The sequence below is a fragment of the Cydia fagiglandana genome, chromosome 11, assembly GCF_963556715.1.
Source record: "Cydia fagiglandana chromosome 11, ilCydFagi1.1, whole genome shotgun sequence".
NCBI classification, from domain to species: domain Eukaryota; kingdom Metazoa; phylum Arthropoda; class Insecta; order Lepidoptera; family Tortricidae; genus Cydia; species Cydia fagiglandana.
The window spans coordinates 2,510,229-2,523,019 of record NC_085942.1 but is presented as its reverse complement, the minus strand read 5'-3'; the positions used below and the strand labels follow the sequence as shown (position 1 = coordinate 2,523,019).

The 12,791-nt window shown below is 43.3% G+C and overlaps 1 protein-coding gene across 2 annotated transcripts in view; it reads right to left on the bottom strand.

Moving 5' to 3' along the window:
• Window positions 1-12,259, bottom strand: part of LOC134668745 (uncharacterized) — a 28,975-nt gene extending 16,716 nt beyond the window's left edge. For both annotated transcript variants that reach the window (XM_063526192.1, XM_063526193.1), the window contains exon 1: window positions 12,105-12,259. In XM_063526192.1, coding sequence (XP_063382262.1) covers window positions 12,105-12,107 — 3 coding nt within the window. In that variant the 5' untranslated portion in view covers window positions 12,108-12,259. The remainder of the gene's footprint in view (window positions 1-12,104) is intronic.
• Window positions 12,260-12,791: the final 532 nt, after the last annotated feature.

Genomic DNA, 12,791 nt, shown 5'->3' with positions numbered 1-12,791 from the left:
ATATAGCTGTGGGCAAAACCTATATATGCGAGGCCCTTTACAATGTATTTTCCCAAGGTAAAAATAAGATTGGCTTTATTACGAGGCCCACCTAAGTGCGAGGCCGTGGGTCCCGTTCGCTAGCTACGCCACTGCTGGCAATTTTGTTTGAGATTCACTGTACATTGCTGGTCAAACAAGTATATTGATGCTATGTAGAAGGAGAGTACCGGAAATTTGCGGTGTCAAGCGTAGTTAAGTTGGTGAAATAGGTAAGCTCTATATCCGTCAAACCCTCACCCGACTAGACATTTTACTATGCACAAATTTTGTTTACATCCTACTACTAAACTAAACTACTAGTTTTACGTACTACAGGCCTTCCTGCTACTACTGCTTTCGAGGCTCGCACTAAGACTAAACAAGTTTTACAACTAATAGGTACTAGCTCTTCGCGAGATGGGATTTTCGCAACTTGTTTGTAAGTACCCCACTTTAGTTACTCACACGAATGTCGGACACCAACGAAGGTGTCAGATAAACTACCCAACAAACAATTAGGCGACACTTAGCACTTATTTTATCACCTAAAGACATATAACGGCTGTAGAATAGCTATATACTCTAAGCTTACAGGCTCTGGTGACATCAAGGTCTTTAAGAGGTCCATGTATAGCTTTAAGATCCACAGTAGCCGTTTTGGCCGCTATAATGGATCTTAAGCAGCTAGTGTTATAGCTCAAAGTGAATTCTACCACCTTAACATCTATATGAGTAATAAGCTGCTGCAATTTTCACTTAAGGTTCTAAACAGGCGATAAAAACTCTTTTATAGCTCCGTTACTCGCAATCGCTTCTTAACTCTCTTGTCTCACTTACAGTCGAAAAGAGAAGTTATGAGTCACTTTTATAGATCATGTAGTCGCAGACGGGCGTTATTCACCTTACCTATGGTACCTTAGTACATCTTATAGTGTTATTAGAGTCTTACTTACAACCTAAGCCTATAGCGCCATGTTAATATGACCGATGAATTAATAAGCAAAACAAAAACTGTTAATTAGAACGTAAATACTTAATAAAAATCGATACTTTTACTCAATATAGACATAATGTTAGTATTGTTGTATTTAAAACCGGTTTTCACGTATATTGTGTAATTTTGCGAAAATTAAATACGGTGGACCACAATTTAAAAAATATTATATTCAGATAAATATGCAAAGGATCAGAGGCCCTTTAAAATTTTGTTAGTAATACATATAGTTATTGACAGTGTAATTAATTTCGCCATCATAAATCCGCAGATAACACCGGCATCAGTGAACTAAAATAATTATTTGCTTTTTACCCGACTACGGCAACGCAAAAGGAGGGTTATGATTTTGACCGGTATGTATGTGGGTATGTATGTATGTATGTATGTATGTTCATCTGTTCCCTCATAACTTCTAAAGTACTCATTATAATTTAACAAACGATGTGTCATTCGAATCGTCTTAATCGTCCGCTGGTTATAGGCTATATGGCGTCCCAAAAAAATGAACACTGCGCCCTCTAGAGGTCATAAAGTCACGAACCAAAAAACTAAAATTAAGTAATGATGATGTGTTATACATCATTGGAAAGAGCTCAATTAGCACATTTCAAATATATAAATATTGTTAGCGTTTGCACTCGGCTTTGCTTGCATGCGCCAGATAAAACATAAAATTTTCGGTTAGCTACAAGTGCTCTGGTTTCTATCCGCGTGTTACGCGACTACGGCGATACAAGAAGGTTTTTGCAAAAGAAATTTGTTTGGCCGCTATACATGGTGTTTTTTTAATGTCCTGCAACATTTTATAACGTGAATAGGTATAGAAGCCCTGATCAGCCAAAATGTAAACAGTAATTTTTTTTACAAGATACGTACGCGTTCCGAAGCCGGGCGCCTTCGGCGCCCTCATACTAAAAGAGTCGGGCGGAGCCCGACGTACGCGTTGCAAAGCCGGGCGCCTTCGGCGCCCTCATACTAAATGTGTCGGGCGTAGCCCGACGTACGCGTTCCGAAGCCGGGCACCTTCGGCGCCCTCATACTAAAAGAGTCGGGCGTAGCCCGACATATGCGTTCCAAAGCCGGGCGCCTTCGGCGCCCTCATACTAAAAGAGTCGGGCGGAGCCCGACATAAGCGTTGCAAGCCGGGCGCCTTCGGCGCCCTCATACTAAAAGAGTCGGGCGTAGCCCGACATACGCGTTCCAAAGCCGGGCGCCCAAGGCGCCCTCATACTAAAAGTGTCGGGCGTAGCCCGACGTACGCGTTCCAAAGCCGGGCGCCTTCGGCGCCCTCATACTAAAAGAGTCGGGCGTAGCCCGACGTACGCGTTCCAAAGCCGGGCGCCTTCGGCGCCCTCATACTAAAAGAGTCGGGCGTAGCCCAACGCACGCGTTCCAAAGCCGGGCGCCTTCGGCGCCCTCATACTAAAAGAGTCGGGCGGAGCCCGACGTCAGCGTTGCAAAGCCGGGCGACTTCGGCGCCCTCATACTAAAAGTGTCGGGCGTAGCCCGACGTACGCGTTCCAAAGCCGGGCGCCTTCGGCGCCCTCATACTAAAAGAGTCGGGCGTAGCGCGACATACGCGTTCCAAAGCCGGGCGCCCAAGGCGCTCTCATACTAAAAGAGTCGGGCGTAGCCCGACGTACGCGGTTCAAAGCCGGGCGCCTTCGGCGCCCTCATACTAAAAGAGTCGGGCGTAGCCCGACGCACGCGTTCCAAAGCCGGGCGCCTTCGGCGCCCTCATACTAAAAGAGTCGGGCGGAGCCCGACGTAAGCGTTGCAAGCCGGGCGCCTTCGGCGCCCTCATACTAAAAGAGTCGGGCGTAGCCCGACATACGCGTTCCAAAGCCGGGCGCCCAAGGCGCCCTCATACTAAAAGAGTCGGGCGTAGCCCGACGTACGCGGTTCAAAGCCGGGCGCCTTCGGCGCCCTCATACTAAAAGAGTCGGGCGTAGCCCGACGCACGCGTTCCAAAGCCGGGCGCCTTCGGCGCCCTCATACTAAAAGAGTCGGGCGGAGCCCGACGTAAGCGTTGCAAGCCGGGCGCCTTCGGCGCCCTCATACTAAAAGAGTCGGGCGTAGCCCGACATACGCGTTCCAAAGCCGGGCGCCCAAGGCGCCCTCATACTAAAAGTGTCGGGCGTAGCCCGACGTACGCGTTCCAAAGCCGGGCGCCTTCGGCGCCCTCATACTAAAAGAGTCGGGCGTAGCCCGTCGCACGCGTTCCAAAGCCGGGCGCCTTCGGCGCCCTCATACTAAAAGAGTCGGGCGTAGCCAGACATACGCGTTCCAAAGTCGGGCGCCTTGGGCGCCCTCATACTAAATGTGTCGGGCGTAGCCCGACGTACGCGTTCCAAAGCCGGGCGCCTTCGGCGCCCTCATACTAAAAGAGTCGGGCGTAGCCCAACGCACGCGTTCCAAAGCCGGGCGCCTTCGGCGCCCTCATACTAAAAGAGTCGGGCGGAGCCCGACGTCAGCGTTGCAAAGCCGGGCGACTTCGGCGCCCTCATACTAAAAGTGTCGGGCGTAGCCCGACGTACGCGTTCCAAAGCCGGGCGCCTTCGGCGCCCTCATACTAAAAGAGTCGGGCGTAGCCCGACGTACGCGTTCCAAAGCCGGGCACCTTCTTCGCCCCCAGACTAAAAGAGTCGGGCGTAGCCCGACATACGCGTTCCAAAGCCGGGCGCCTTCGGCGCCCTCATACTAAAAGAGTCGGGCGTAGCTCGACGTACGCGTTCCAAAGCCGGGCGCCTTCGGCGCCCTCATACTAAAAGAGTCGGGCGTAGCCCGACATACGCGTTCCAAAGCCGGGCACCTTCATCGCCCCCAGACTAAAAGAGACATACGCGTTCCAAAGCCGGGCGCCTTCGGCGCCCTCATACTAAAAGAGTCGGGCGTAGCCCGACATACGCGTTGCAAAGCCGGGCGCCTTAGGCGCCCTCATACTAAAAGTGTCGGGCGTAGCCCGACGTACGCGTTCCAAAACCGGGGGCCTTCGGCGCCCTCATACTAAAAGAGTCGGGCGTAACCCGACGTACGCGTTCCAAAGACGGCCGCCATCGGCGCCCTCATAGGCACTAAAGGAGTCGGGCGTAGCCCGATATAGGCGGCGCTCTGCGTGCATTTCTGTACTGAGGACGCCCTCGCAAAAGTAATATAAAGTGACTTCAAAAAGTTAGTAACGAAATCATGACCCCAAAATTAATTAAATAAAAAATAAGTTTAAAAACTAAAACCCGACTACTGCAAATCGCGCTCTAAAAAGTATAAAACAAGATAGAATTCTTATCTAAAATTATCAAGCAGGAAATATTATAAATGTTACCATTTTTTAGTGTTCCGTACAAAACTTTGTTTACGGAACACTTATGGGATCACTTCGGTCTTGCAAATCAGTTAAATACGTTTTTCTCAGAGACCGTTTGACATAGATACCTAAAATTTGGAACAGTTATAGCAATTACCACCACTCATATTGTAAATAAGTCAAAACTGCTTATTTCTTATTAAAGGGGGAAATTTAGGGGGTTGAGAGGGGTAGGCTGAAACTTTTTTCATTTGTAAGAATCGTGTGGGGTACCATTAGAAAGCTTGCAAAAAATTGAGTCGATGGACTGATTTTGACTTCATTTTAGACTGCAATAGTTTCGTCAAAAAACGCATTTAAAGTTGCAAGTTTTCATACAAAAATTTTCACCTCTGTCCTGGTGATTTTCGCGAAAACTATAGCTAACAGGCAGCTGACCAGTCAATACCCAACTTAAAGAAGCATGGAGACGGCGGGAAAATTATCAGCTTAACTTTATCTTTATTAGTTTTTCAACTACAGCTTGACCTTTGGTTGCTTAGGGCTAGCTAACTGATGCTTACACTGGTCAATTCATATAAGGCAGTACATAATTTTAGCGAGAAACATCCTTAGTTAAAACTTTGGCATTGAAATTTATGACTTATGTCTTTGACACAAAGTTTAATTCTGCTTGCTTATTTTTGTGGGATATTTAATTTTATCTCAATAGCCTACTATAAGTATGAGAGAGATCCACAAAATACGACCTTATTAGATTGCGTATAAGTTTCAATTTCGAACGGGCTTTCCAACCAATGGACTATAGGCATCTCAAAAATTTGAAAAATTCAAATTAAGAATTCCGTTCTTGACTGTCGTTTTGTTTTTTTTTCCACAATAGGACACATGGAGTTAGTAAGGCGTATAGATATAATAAAGTCATTTAATATTTATGAACAGCTTTGGCCTCATGTATAGATTTTATTGAGAGTATCTGATTCGTCGAAACAATATACACAATATTCCTTTTCATTAAGTACCATTACATTTCTGTATTAATTGTATAATTATAATATCTATTAATTATATTCAGTACTTATAGCTGGTCAAGCAAAACTTGTCAGTAAAAAAAGGCGCGAAATTCAAATTTTCTATGGGACGATAACCCATCGCGCCTACATTTTTCAAATTTGCCGCCTTTTTCTACTGACAAGATCTGCTTGACCAAGTATATGTATATTTTTGAACGGATCGGTGAGCAACAAGATTCAGGGCTATAACCGCGAAAATAGAAGTTCGCAAATTGCGAGCATTTTTCTCTGTCACTCTAATTACGCCTTCATTGGAGTAAAAGAGAAAGATTCCCGCAAATTGCGAATTTCGGTTTTCGCGGTAGTCCTTCAGTCCTGTTACGAGAAAATAATTTTGGAAGACATTAATAGTATATATATATGACAGTTAAATATCACAGTTTTTAGAAACAAAGGTAAAATTGACGAAATATTTAAAGTGCCGATCTTGTTTTTTAGCAGTTCTAAATAATATTAAAGTCTATATATATGGCATAGAACTAGAAACAAAATCAAATAAAAAATAATAATGAGTTCTAAATTCAAATTGAAGGAGTATACATTTAAGGTATTATAGGCCAAGCGCGCACCACGATATTAATTTTTGCGACACGATTTTAGAATCGCGCTGTAATATATCGCAGAAAATTCACTGCGCGCACATGCGATGAAAAAGTCGACGATTTGTTCATTCTCAACATGGATTTCGTACCAGTCGCTTGTCATGAAACGTGTCTTTAATATGCGATTGCTGTATGACTTTGCGCATTTATAACACAAAGGTGATCCCCGTCTATTTCCATAATTAAATGGTCAACATCTAGCGTCTCATTTTGAGACTCCATTGGAGATGCAGGTGCCGAGATGTTGGGGTTTGTAGAGCGAATGCCGACTGAGGTCCGGCCGGGGTGCGATTTTATTATCAAAGTGCGCGCGGGGCCATACAACTCCGCATGCTGCAATTCACTTTGCGACAATCGCGTCGCGGACAATCGCAGAAAAATGTGACAAATCACAATTTCAAAATCGCTGCGATTTTTTTGTCGCATATGCGCGCACTAACATATAAACACATACGTTGCATTTCTGCGACAAAATTATCGCAGGACAAAAAATCGTGGTGCGCGCTTGGCCTTACTCTAAATTATTATAATACATCAAGCATTCGCGAGATGCTCGACTTCGGTATTCAAACACAAAGCAATAGTACAATAATCTAACTAAATGCAAAGGCCGAAGGAGCGACTCGAAGATCCGAAGCGTCCGACAGACGCGCGCCTCCCGTAACTTTTCCAAGTATTTTTAAGTACAAGTGTCTAAGTCGCAAGATCCAAAGGCTGAAGTCGCATTGGGCCGAAAGCCCGAAGCATCCAGGAGGTCAGTTCTAAACACAGGTAATTAATACAAGTGTCTAAATGCGAAGGCCGGAGGCCGAGCTCCGCGTAGGGCCGAAGGCCCGAAGCCTGCAAGATGTCAATGGTTAAACACAGAGCTGACAGCCTGGACGCTTCGGGCCTTCGGCCCTACGCGGAGCTCGGCCTTCGGCTTTCGCATTAGACACTTGTACTATTGTTCTGTGTTAAAGCACTGACATCCTGGACGCTTCGGGCCTTCGGGCTACGCGGAGGTCGGCCTTTGACCTTCACATTTAGACACTTGTACTATTGCTCTGTGCTAAAGCGATGACATTTTGCTAAAGCTCGGCCTTCGGCCTTCGCACTTAGATACTTTGTACTATTGTTCTGTGTGTGTAGTTGAATGGTATCCTAAAAACAGGCAAGCAACCTCTGTAAAATGTAACGATGCGAGCGGTACGGCTACCATCAGTTTGGCATTGACATAAACGCTACCGTGGGCGTGAACGTAATTTACTTTCTATGCATCTCGCTCGTACTGACATATTAGTGCGGAAGAGATATACCTATTATAGGAAGTAAATTACGTTCACGATATCGTTTATGTCAATGCCAAACTGATGGTAGCCGTACGGAACACTAAATGCCTCGAGCTATCTCGGGCTTGGCCAAATTATTTTATATAAAAATAAAACGTAATATAATTTACTGATTTTTTTATATATTTACAGAGATTCAGAGGATAGCCGTGGTCGTATGCCACATTACTTTTAATTTTAAGTTTATAATCGTGGCATACGACCACGGCGATCCTCTGAATCTCTGTAAATATATAAAAAATTCAGTAAATTATATTACGTTTTATTTTTATATAAAAATAATTTGGCCAAGCCCGAGATAGCTCGAGGCATTTAGTGTTCCGTACGGCTACCATCAGTTTGGCATTGACATAAACGATATCGTGAACGTAATTTACTTCCTATAATAGGTATATCTCTTCCGCACTAATATGTCAGTACGAGCGAGATGCATAGAAAGTAAATTACGTTCACGCCCACGGTAGCGTTTATGTCAATGCCAAACTGATGGTAGCCGTACCGCTCGCATCGTTACATTTTACAGAGGTTGCTTGCCTGTTTTTAGGATACCATTCAACTACACACACAGAACAATAGTACAAAGTATCTAAGTGCGAAGGCCGAAGGCCGAGCTTTAGCAAAATGTCATCGCTTTAGCACAGAGCAATAGTACAAGTGTCTAAATGTGAAGGCCAAAGGCCGACCTCCGCGTAGCCCGAAGGCCCGAAGCGTCCAGGATGTCAGTGCTTTAACACAGAACAATAGTACAAGTGTCTAATGCGAAAGCCGAAGGCCGAGCTCCGCGTAGGGCCGAAGGCCCGAAGCGTCCAGGCTGTCAGCTCTGTGTTTAACCATTGACATCTTGCAGGCTTCGGGCCTTCGGCCCTACGCGGAGCTCGGCCTCCGGCCTTCGCATTTAGACACTTGTATTAATTACCTGTGTTTAGAACTGACCTCCTGGATGCTTCGGGCTTTCGGCCCAATGCGACTTCAGCCTTTGGATCTTGCGACTTAGACACTTGTACTTAAAAATACTTGGAAAAGTTACGGGAGGCGCGCGTCTGTCGGACGCTTCGGATCTTCGAGTCGCTCCTTCGGCCTTTGCATTTAGTTAGATTATTGTACTATTGCTTTGTGTTTGAATACCGAAGTCGAGCATCTCGCGAATGCTTGATGTATTATAATAATTTAGAGTAAGGCCAAGCGCGCACCACGATTTTTTGTCCTGCGATAATTTTGTCGCAGAAATGCAACGTATGTGTTTATATGTTAGTGCGCGCATATGCGACAAAAAAATCGCAGCGATTTTGAAATTGTGATTTGTCACATTTTTCTGCGATTGTCCGCGACGCGATTGTCGCAAAGTGAATTGCAGCATGCGGAGTTGTATGGCCCCGCGCGCACTTTGATAATAAAATCGCACCCCGGCCGGACCTCAGTCGGCATTCGCTCTACAAACCCCAACATCTCGGCACCTGCATCTCCAATGGAGTCTCAAAATGAGACGCTAGATGTTGACCATTTAATTATGGAAATAGACGGGGATCACCTTTGTGTTATAAATGCGCAAAGTCATACAGCAATCGCATATTAAAGACACGTTTCATGACAAGCGACTGGTACGAAATCCATGTTGAGAATGAACAAATCGTCGACTTTTTCATCGCATGTGCGCGCAGTGAATTTTCTGCGATATATTACAGCGCGATTCTAAAATCGTGTCGCAAAAATTAATATCGTGGTGCGCGCTTGGCCTATAATACCTTAAATGTATACTCCTTCAATTTGAATTTAGAACTCATTATTATTTTTTATTTGATTTTGTTTCTAGTTCTATGCCATATATATAGACTTTAATATTATTTAGAACTGCTAAAAAACAAGATCGGCACTTTAAATATTTCGTCAATTTTACCTTTGTTTCTAAAAACTGTGATATTTAACTGTCATATATATATACTATTAATGTCTTCCAAAATTATTTTCTCGTAACAGGACTGAAGGACTACCGCGAAAACCGAAATTCGCAATTTGCGGGAATCTTTCTCTTTTACTCCAATGAAGGCGTAATTAGAGTGACAGAGAAAAATGCTCGCAATTTGCGAACTTCTATTTTCGCGGTTATAGCCCTGAATCTTGTTGCTCACCGATCCGTTCAAAAATATACATATACTTGGTCAAGCAGATCTTGTCAGTAGAAAAAGGCGGCAAATTTGAAAAATGTAGGCGCGATGGGTTATCGTCCCATAGAAAATTTGAATTTCGCGCCTTTTTTTACTGACAAGTTTTGCTTGACCAGCTATAAGTACTGAATATAATTAATAGATATTATAATTATACAATTAATACAGAAATGTAATGGTACTTAATGAAAAGGAATATTGTGTATATTGTTTCGACGAATCAGATACTCTCAATAAAATCTATACATGAGGCCAAAGCTGTTCATAAATATTAAATGACTTTATTATATCTATACGCCTTACTAACTCCATGTGTCCTATTGTGGAAAAAAAAACAAAACGACAGTCAAGAACGGAATTCTTAATTTGAATTTTTCAAATTTTTGAGATGCCTATAGTCCATTGGTTGGAAAGCCCGTTCGAAATTGAAACTTATACGCAATCTAATAAGGTCGTATTTTGTGGATCTCTCTCATACTTATAGTAGGCTATTGAGATAAAATTAAATATCCCACAAAAATAAGCAAGCAGAATTAAACTTTGTGTCAAAGACATAAGTCATAAATTTCAATGCCAAAGTTTTAACTAAGGATGTTTCTCGCTAAAATTATGTACTGCCTTATATGAATTGACCAGTGTAAGCATCAGTTAGCTAGCCCTAAGCAACCAAAGGTCAAGCTGTAGTTGAAAAACTAATAAAGATAAAGTTAAGCTGATAATTTTCCCGCCGTCTCCATGCTTCTTTAAGTTGGGTATTGACTGGTCAGCTGCCTGTTAGCTATAGTTTTCGCGAAAATCACCAGGACAGAGGTGAAAATTTTTGTATGAAAACTTGCAACTTTAAATGCGTTTTTTGACGAAACTATTGCAGTCTAAAATGAAGTCAAAATCAGTCCATCGACTCAATTTTTTGCAAGCTTTCTAATGGTACCCCACACGATTCTTACAAATGAAAAAAGTTTCAGCCTACCCCTCTCAACCCCCTAAATTTCCCCCTTTAATAAGAAATAAGCAGTTTTGACTTATTTACAATATGAGTGGTGGTAATTGCTATAACTGTTCCAAATTTTAGGTATCTATGTCAAACGGTCTCTGAGAAAAACGTATTTAACTGATTTGCAAGACCGAAGTGATCCCATAAGTGTTCCGTAAACAAAGTTTTGTACGGAACACTAAAAATGGTAACATTTATAATATTTCCTGCTTGATAATTTTAGATAAGAATTCTATCTTGTTTTATACTTTTTAGAGCGCGATTTGCAGTAGTCGGGTTTTAGTTTTTAAACTTATTTTTATTTATCCGCTATTACATTTCACTTCAAGCTGTCACAGTGCAAGCTTACAAATAATAATACAAAATGGAAACATCTGCAACCAAAGCAGGCAGGGCTAAGGAAAAAAATGTGCAATTACCTTCTTGAGTGTAACAAAATATTGACTTTAAATGCTAATATACCATCTAAAGCTGAAAGTATCATCTATATAGCTCTACACTACTACTCAAACAGTTAGTAGTCGCTTATTTGGCACCCTTTTAAATCCTAAGTTGTTAATCAACGCTATTACAGCACTACTTTAGCGCTCTTCTACTACAACAGTTTGTAGTCACCTATATGCAACCCATATAGCTCCTAAAGAATTAATTAACACTATTGTAGCTCCACTATACCGCTCTTATGTCTCTTTTTTTATCCGCTAACCCTACTGTAGCACTGTTATAAATCTTATGGTGATAAAATTTGTGCCCAATCCGGGGTTAAAACGGGGTTATAGCCGGCTATAACTCCTATTTTTAGAGCACTAACTACACCTAAAGAGTAAAAAGGCGCTTGTATACATCTCTTCTAACCCTGTAATTTAGCGCCTAATGTTAGTTGGGTATAATAGGCCTCGTGACTCGCACCATAAGTGAGGCTCGCACTCTCTAATTCGCTAGTTCTACACCAGTTTTGCACCATCAGAACTAAAACGCCTAACCCTCCTGGAACTAACACTGCTTTCGAGACTCGCACACTCTCATCAGAACTCGGGCTCTATACGAGATAGTCATCTTCGCAACGGCTTTTTGATACCCTACGCTACACTCACAAACACCAACGTAGGGATGAGAACGACAACTCACGGTACCATAATTAAACCACCTTCGCGCTCATACGAATACAACTGACATCGTGAAGAGTCACGAGATGGTATCTCCGCGACGACATTTACACCCTACGCTAGTTTCACACACGAACGCCGGACCAACGAAGGTGTCAGATCTAGAACAGGCCTCGGGACTCGCACTATAACCGAGACTCGCACTCTCTAATTAGAAGTAAAGCTCTTCGCGAGATTATGTCTTCGCAACGGGATGTTGCACCTTACGCTACACTCACAGAGACCAACGTAAGGCCCCAACTAAGGCCTCGGAACTAAAACCTTCGTGGAACCTCTATTACTAGTAACGTGCAGCAAACCTTCCCAAAACTAGAACTGCCTTCAAGCAACTCTCTTATCATAACTAAAACTAGTTCTTCGATGGGATCTTCGCAACGGCCTCTAGTTACACACACAATCACCAACGTAGCCCAGAACAGGCCTCGCACGATAAGTGAAACTCCGCGGAACTCACCATCGCGTCAACAAGGCCGCATGTCGCTGGCGTCCGGGCGAGCAGCGTGGCGGCGCCACACTGCTGCAGCGCCGCGCCCCGCCGCGGCGCGTGGCGCGCGTGCGCGGGCCCGGGGCACGGTGGGCTTGTTGGAACACAGCTGGAAATAATTGTAAATACTGGATATTTGCTGAAAGGTAGATTTTAGTAAAAGTTTACCTTCCTGCCAAAGGAAATCTTTTGTTCACGCAACGCCGTATTTTAGGACCTACACTCGACTAACTACAAATCCTTGTAGAGTCAGACTGTAAAAAGTCTGCAGCGATATTGATAGCCCACGCAGTGCAAGTGTCATTTCAAACGTCAAACTTCTATGAAATGATGACGTATAAATAACATTTACGCTGCGTGGACTATCAAATCCGCTGCAGACTTTTATTGGTGCGACTATATTTGAACCTTATTTATAGTCCTTGAATAAAATGGGATCAATTGGCATCAACAATCAATCTTTTTTGTGGGTATTTTTTCGATTATAGGATTCTAATAAGGTAAAGCAACGTAAAGAAAAAGCATTTCAAAAATTGATGGCTAGCAACCCCAATTCTAACCGGGATCAAAAATCTCAATTTAAGTGTTACCAACATACGATTAAATACAATAATATACGATTTCAGGCTACTATGGTATATTACTCATGTTTTAAAT